At 44.8% G+C, this 8,024-nt stretch overlaps 1 protein-coding gene across 2 annotated transcripts in view; it reads left to right on the top strand.

Annotated features, from left to right (window-relative positions):
• The first annotated feature begins 2,409 nt into the window (after positions 1–2,409).
• Positions 2,410–8,024, top strand: part of ALG8 (ALG8, alpha-1,3-glucosyltransferase) — a 35,605-nt gene continuing 29,990 nt past the window's right edge. The window contains exon 1 of one of the 2 annotated variants that reach the window (XM_008068706.2): positions 2,410–2,562. In XM_008068706.2, coding sequence (XP_008066897.1) covers positions 2,468–2,562 — 95 coding nt within the window. In that variant the 5' untranslated portion in view covers positions 2,410–2,467. The remainder of the gene's footprint in view (positions 2,563–8,024) is intronic. The other variant, XM_008068704.2, reaches the window with a different exon arrangement.

The following is an 8,024-nucleotide window of genomic DNA, read 5'->3' as shown; positions in this document are numbered from 1 at the left end:
GGTCACATGAGTATAAAGGTGGGAACAACAGACCCTGGACACTACTAAAGAAGGAAGGGAAGGAGGAAGGATAAGGGGAAATACACTGGTTACCAGGTCCAATATCAGAGGAGGGAGGGCCTGCTAGAAGCCCAAACCTCAGTTACACATAATTTACGTATGTAATAAATCCTTACGAGTACCCCACAACTCTTGAAAAAAAAAGGAAAGAGGTCACAGAAAAAAAAATCCTCAAAAAACAGAGCTTTTGAAGTTTTGGGTTTTTTTTACCCTCCCCTTTTGCAAATTCACAAACAGAGAGCATGTCACCTACATGTGGCACTGCCCGTGGTGAGCAGACCTCTGCTGGAAGGTGACCATGTTTAGAACAGCAAAACATGGTGAAATGGAAAGTGAAGGGTGAATAGGTCACAGTAGACTTTTTTTTTTAAGGAAGAAACCAAAAAACTTAAAGATCCTCATCGTCTTCTGCTACTTGGTGTCGGCATCCTCCTCATCATCATCTTTGCTGTCTGCTGGACCTTAGTTATCACAGAAAAGTAATAGATTATGAGGAAGGAAGCAGGAGGTTGGAGTGATACAAGGAAGGGGCCTAGGAATGCAGGCAACTCCTAAAAGGTGAAAAAGTCAAGAGAACAGATTCTTTCCTCAGAGCTTCCAGATGGAACCAACCCTAATGTCACCTTGACTTTAACCCAGTGAAACTGATTGTAGACTTTTAGTCTACAGAACTGTAAGAGAATAAAGTTGTGTTGTTTTAGGCTACTAAGCTTGATGTTCTGTAATGATCAAGGCAAAAAAGAAAGCTAGCAAGTTTGTGGTAATTTGTTACAGCAGCAATAAGAAACTAACAAACTGCCTTTAAAACATCTATGAGGAGCCGGGCTCAGTGGCTCAGCCTGTAATCCTGTGCTTTTGGGAGGCTGAGGTGAGTGGATTGCCTGAGTCCGTGGGTTTGAGACCTGCCTGGGCAACTTGACGAGACCTCATCTCTACAATAAATCAAAAAATTAGCCGGGCCTGGTAGCGCGCGCCTGTAGTTCCAGCTGCTTGGAAGGCTGAAGTGGAAGGATCACCGGAGCCCAGCAGGTCGAGGTTGCGATGGCCGGGAGCAGCCACTGCACTCCAGTCTGGGTGATAGAGTAAGACTCCAACTCAAAACAAAACAAAACAAAACAAAATCTATGAGGGCCTCTGGCTCAGTGGCCCAAGCTTATAATCCCAGCACTTGGGAGGCTGAGGCAAAAGAATCACTTGAACCCAAGAGTTCGAGACTAACCTGGGCAACATAGCAAGATCCTATCTCCACAAAAATAAAATGAAAATAAAGAAAAATTTTTTAAAAAATCTATGAGATGTCAGGCAGGTGGTTGGAGTTAAGAGTCTGGAGAACCAAGCTTGTGCTATACATTTGTGGATCATATTTACATGAGTGGCAGTTGAAGCTATGGGAGGGCATAAGCTCATATTAGGGAAGTGACATTGTCATCTACTTGCTGTGCATCTTTCAGAAAGGTATTTATCTTCTCAGACACATTATTGAGCATTTATTCTGTCCTGGAACAACACCAAGCAATGTACAGACATTCTCATTTAATCCTCACAACCACTCTATGAGGCAGAAACCATTTTTATCTCCCGTTTACCAAAAAAGGAAACGGAAGTTTAGAGAGTTTAGTTTGTCCAAGACCACACAGTACGATGAGATGAAACTAAAATTTTACTGAATATGTCTCACCCCTTGTGACTTCGGTACCAGCAGCACTGACACGATCTGGCAGTCTGCTAGGCCAACGAATCAGAGCCCGAACTTTAACAAGATCCTCACTTGGGTTATCTGTACCTTAAGTGTGAGAAGGACTAGACTCTTGCCTGCCTCCAGAATGGGTCTCATTCAGGCAGGTGCGGAGTCAAGACTCTAGCTCAGAGTTCTAGAAATACAATGTTTTTCACCTCCGTATCTCAGCTCATGCCATTCTGTAGCTGGATTTAATACTCTGGTGCAGGCGTGCGGGTTGGGAGCCCCCGCAGTACTCTCAAGTACTTTTACCTAATGTAACTCTGGGGTCACGATCCTGTCTTCTTCGCTAGTATGTGAACGTCTCTAGAGTAAGACAGAATTTTTTTCTCACCTAGGTAGCCCAATGCCAGGCACGATCAAGACCTTGGGCAGACGACCTGCTACTATTTGAACTCAAGCATGAAGTAGCAGATAAAACTTAAATCTGGCTCGGCAAAGGCCTGCGCATGCGCAATGGAGCCCTCTCAGGCGGGGTGGGAGGGGTAAGGCGGGGCTGTGGAAGGGTGGCGGGCGGGTGGTTTAAATGCCTGAGTTCGGTCTCCCTCCGACTGGCCGAGCGGCTGTGCGCATGCGTGCACTCGCGGGCACCGCCTCCGGAGCCCTTCCCCGCATGCGCGGGATCCCGGATGTGGATCCAGTTGGTTGAAAGCCCGCGGTGCCGTAGGAATGGCAGGTTTCGGCATCGTGACTGGCGCTGACAATTGGTTTTCGGCCTTGGCGCTCGGGGTGACTCTCCTCAAATGCCTTCTCATCCCCACCTAGTAAGGGACCTGCACGGCTAGGGGCTGGGGGGGGGGGAGACCCCACGGTCGGTCCGGGCGGGAGAGAGAAGCGTGGCAACGCGTGGCTGTGAGGAGGAGCGGGAACTTGAGGTCGTGTTGGTCGCCACCTCGCCTTTGCGGAGCTTCCCATTCCGCCGATTGTCTCTTAACCTGCGAGCTAGAACATAGCCTAGCTTGCCGGGTTCAGGCCTTCGCTGTCTGACTTGCTGCGAGTCACTTGAACGTTTCTGAGCCTCAGGATCCTCATCCTCAGTATGCATTCACTTGAGGACACCCGCCTCCACCATTCACTCAGCTGCAATTATCGGCTGCCTGTGGCCCCAGGTGCTATTCTAACTCCTGGAGATACCGTGGAGCAGGACGTTTCAGGTCTTTGCCCTCGGTGGAGTTGGTGGATGGAGACAGACAAACAGGAAAGTTTCAGGTTGTGATCAGATCTATAAAGGAAACAGAATGATGAAGTGGCAAGGCATTACTCTTGTAAGAGGTGATGTTTGAACTAAAATTTAAAGGATGAAAAACAATAAGTGAACAGCAGTCCAGGCGTGGGAAAGAGTAAGTGCAAAGGCCCTGTAGTAGGAAAGAATTCAGTACTGTAGGAACAGAAAGAAGCCGTTGACTGAAGAGCATTAAGGGAGAAGAGTGGCACGGGATGAGCTAGGCGGTGACCAGATCACACAGGGTTATGAAGATCATACAATGCTGTGTGAAAAATGGATGCAGGGCCAAAGCATGGAAACCGGGAAGCAACCACCAAGTGGTGGTGTGTATACAGTAGGTAATATTTATTAATATTAGCTTCTGCCTTCGCCTGTTCTTTCTCTTTCTCCTTTTTCTGCCTTCATTCCTCTTCTTCCTTTCCTTCAGATCCCCTCACTTCCTAGTTCAGGATTTGGTTTATTGGCATCCTTTGATTCAAGCTCTTGGTGATCTCTTGTTGGCTGTGGGAGAGTTGTATGTATAGAATGTCCATCGACACTTATGTGTATATGAAATGTAAAATGACTTACCAGGGACTTGAGGGGAAAATGCTTGGTCATTTTAACTTTCTGTGTAGCTAAAAGTGAATAAGGAACATCTTTTCATCTTAAAAACAAATTGGAAAAGTCCTTTTTTTTTTTTTAAAGTTGGAGTCTCACTCGGTCGCCCAGGCTGGAGTGCAGTAGCACGCTCACGGCCACTCCAGCGTCGACCTGCTGGGCTCCTGGCGATCCTGCCGCCTCAGCCTTCCAAGTAGCCGGAACTACAGGCGTGGGCTACCACGCCCAGCTAATTTTTGATTTATTGTAGAGACGAGGTCTCGCCAAGTTGCCCAGGCTGTTCTCAAACCCGCAGGCTCAGGCAATCCAATTGCCTTGGCCTCCCAAAGTGCTGGGATTACAGGCTGAGCCACCGAGCCCGGCCTGGAAAATTCTTTATAAAATGTAGAAAATTCCATTTGAAAAAAACATCAGAATGAAAGAGAATCTTATTCACCTGGATTTGGGATATAAAGGGCTATTTCTTGCTTTAGTTTCTCCAGGATAGAAATGTATCCTTGGGGCCGTTATTATGAATACTGCTCTTGGTTCAAGAAAAAGAATGAATATAAGGCTTACTTCAGCAGCATATATACAGGCATAGGCTAACTCATTTTTCACTCTGCTTTATTGTATTTCACAGATACTGTGTTTTTTACAAATGGAAGGTTTGTAGCAACCTTGTGTTGAGCAACTCTTTCGTTGCCATTTTTCTGACAGCATCTGCTCACTTCGTGTCTCTGTTATGCTTTGATAATTCTTGCAATATTTCAGACTTTTTCATTATTGTTATATCTGTTATGGTGATCTGTGATCACTGGTCTTCAATGTTACCATCGTAGTTGTTTGGAGCACCACAAACCGCACCCATATGGCTCAGCAAACTTAATCAATAAATGTGCATGTTCTGACTGCTCCACCAACCTGCTGTCCCACTATCTATCTCCTGCTCTTCAGGCCTCCCTGTTCCCTGAGACACAACAATATTGAAATTAGGCCCATATGCCACATCATTATAATAATAAAAAATTAAAATAAGCCAGGCTCAGTGGCTCAGCCTGTAATCCCGCGCTTTGGGAGGCTGAGGTGAGTGGATTGCCTGAGCCCGCGGGTTCGAGACCCACCTGGGCAACTTGGCGAGACCTCATCTCTACAATAAACCAAAATTAGCCGGGCGTGGTAGCGCATGCCTGTAGTTCCAGCTACTTGGAAGGCTGAGGCGGAAGGATCGCCGAAGCCCAGCAGGTCAAGGATGTGGTGGCCGGGAGCAGCCACTGCACTCCAGTCTGGGTGACAGAGTGAGACTCCAACTCAAAAAAAAAAAAAAGAAGAAGAAATTAGGCCCATAGCGGGAAGCAAGTGGCGACCACCGTGTACGAAGTCAGCTCTGGTTGAAAGTCTGAGAAAACAAGAGTTTGTGGCTTTGTTGTTCATGTTCATTTAAATGGCCTAAAGGAAAAAAAAAAAAAAGAAATTAGGCCAATTAACTCTATAATAGCCTCTAGGTGTTCAGGTGAAGGGAAGAGTTGCATGTCACTCACTTTAAATCAAATGATAGAAATAATTAAGTTTAGTGAGGAAGATATGTTGAAAGCAGAGAGATAAGTGGAAACTAGGCCTCTTGTAGTGTGGAACAGCTAGCTGGTTGTGAATGCTGAGGAAAAGTTCTTGAAGAAAATTAAAAGTGCTACTCCAGCCGGCGTCGTGGCTCTCACCTGTAATCCCAGTACTTTGGGAGGCCTAAGTGGGTGGATTGCTTAAGCCCACGAGTTCGAAACCAGCCTGAGCAACATAATGGAGACCTTGTCTCTACAGAAAATAAGAAAATTAGCCACGCTTGGTGGCACACATCTGTAATTTCAGCTACTCAGGAGACTGAGGTGAAAGGATCATCTGGGCCCAGCCAATCAAGGCTGCGTTGAGCCAGAATCGCCACTGCAGTCTAGCCTGGGCGACAGAGCTTGTCCCCCACTCAAAAAGTGCAACTCCAGTGAACACAAATGAAAAGAAAGCATAACAGCCTCATTACTGATATAGAGAAAGTTTTAGTGGTCTGGATAGATTAAACCAGCCACAACATTCCCTTAAGCCTAATCCAGAGCAAGGCCCTAACTGTCTTCAATTCTTTGAAGGCTGAGAGAGGTGAGAAAGTGGCAGAAGAAGCTGGGCTTGGTGGCTCAGCCGTAATCCCAGCGCTTTGGGAGGCTGAGGTGAGTGGATTGCCTGAGCCCGCGGGTTCGAGACCCGCCTGGGCAACTTGGTGAGACCTCATCTCTGTAATAAATAAAAAATTAGCCGGGTGTGGTAGCACGCTCCTGTAGTTCCAGCCACTTGGAAGGCTGAAGCGGAAGGATCGCCGGAGCCCAGCAGGTTGAGGCTGCGGTAGCCGGAAGCGGCCACTGCACTCTAGTCTAGGCGACAGAGTGAGACTCCAACTCAAAAAAAAAAAAGAAAGTGGCAGAAGAAAAGTTTGAAGCTAGGTTGTTCATGGAATTTAAGGAAAGACACTGCCTCCATAATATAATAGTGCAAGGTGAAGCAGCAAGTGCTGATGGAGAAGCTGCAAGTTATCCAGAAGATCTAGCTAAGATCATTGTTCATGGTGGCTACACTAAAAAATAAATTTTTAACGTAGATGAAACAGTCTTTTACTGGAAGAAGATGCCATCTAGAACTTTTATAGCTAGAGAGGAAATACAATGTCTTACTTCAAATGTCAATGTCTTACTTCTAGAGAGGAAATACAATGTCTTACTTCAAATGTCAGTGTCTTACTTCTTGGAAGTTAATGCAACTCTTGACTTTGGTGAAGAAGCCAGTATTTATTTACCACTTCAAAAATCCTAGGACCCTTAAGAATTATGCTAAGTCTACTCCGCCTGTGCTCTAGAAATGGAACAACAAAGCTGGGATGACAGCATATCTGTTCACAGCATGGTTTACTGAATATTTTAAGCCCAATGTTGAAATCTACTGCTCAGAAATACTCCTTTCAAAATATTACTCTTCATTCCTTTCAGACCTACTGCTTTGAAAGATTCTTTTCAAAATATTGCTGCTCTGGTTACCCAAAAGTTCTGATAAAGATATATAAGGAGATTAATGTTGTTTTCATGCCTGCCAACAGCATCCGTTCTTCAGCCCATGCATCAAGGAGTAATTTTGACTTTCAGGTCTTATTATTTAAGAAATACATTTTATAAGGCTATATCTGGCATAGATAGTGATTCCTCTGATGGATCTGGGCAAAGTAAATTGAAAACCTTCTGGAAAAGAGTCACCATTTTGGATGCCATTATGAACATTTATGATTCACGGGAGGAGGTCAACATATCAACGTCAGTAGGAATTTGAAAGAAGTTGATACCAACCCTTGTGGATGACTTTGAGGACTTCAAGACTTTAGTAGAGGAAGTAGCTACAGATATGCTTGTAACAGGAAGAGAACTAGAGTTACAGTTGGAGCCTGAGATCTGATTGAATTGCTGGAATCTCATGATAAAACTGGAGCAGATGAGAAATTGCTTCTTATGGATGAGAAAGAAAGCAGTTTCTTGAGATGGAATTTATTATCTGGTGAAGATGCTGTGGACATTGTTGAAATGACTACAAAGAATTTAGAATAGACATAAACTTAGTTGATAAAGTAACATCTTCTTTGAGAAGGAGTGATTCCAATTTTGAAAAGTTTTACTGTGACCAAAATGCTATCAAACAGCATTACATGCTGTATGCTATAGAGAAATCTTTTTTTAAATTTATTTATTTAAATGATTTTATTTTTAAAAAAATTAGCCGGGCTCGGTGGCTCAGCCTGTAATCCCGTGCCTTTGGGAGGCTGAGGTGAGTGGATTGCCTGAGCCTGCGGGTTCGAGACCCGCCTGGGCAGCGAGACCTCATCTCTACAATAAAATTTTTAAAAAAATTAGCCGGGCGTGGTAGCACGCGCCTGTAATTCCGGCTACTTGGAAGGCTGAGGCAAAAGGATCGCTGGAGCCCGGCAGGTCGAGGCTGCTGTGGCCAGGAGCGGCCACTGCACTCCAGTGTGGGCGACAGAGTGAGACTCCAACTCAAAAAAAATAAAATAAAATAAAAATAAAAAATAAAGACCTTCATGGCACAACTTCTTCCCAGCCCAGTTATGTTTTAGTGATACCAATTACAATACAATTACAACCAATAAATCAAGGAGGGAAGGACTTCTGACTTCAAACTTAAAGGGGGGGAGCACTTCAAACAGAGTTAAAAATACTTTAAAAAAACCTTTCTGGGTAATTGCCAACACAACTGTTTTATATTGGCCATTCCATCTCCTGCCATCTAAGCAATGCAGACAAAGGTAGTGCTGAGAAATAGTGTCCCAATACAAGGTATACAGATGAGGTAATTTACAACAACACAAGTTATTACTCTGTAAACCCT

The sequence above is a fragment of the Carlito syrichta genome, unplaced genomic scaffold (assembly GCF_000164805.1).
Source record: "Carlito syrichta isolate Samal-C Ts95f unplaced genomic scaffold, Tarsius_syrichta-2.0.1 Scaffold311480, whole genome shotgun sequence".
NCBI lineage: Eukaryota > Metazoa > Chordata > Mammalia > Primates > Tarsiidae > Carlito > Carlito syrichta.
Note: the sequence above shows the minus strand (reverse complement) of the source record. Positions and strands in the feature narration are given on the sequence as shown.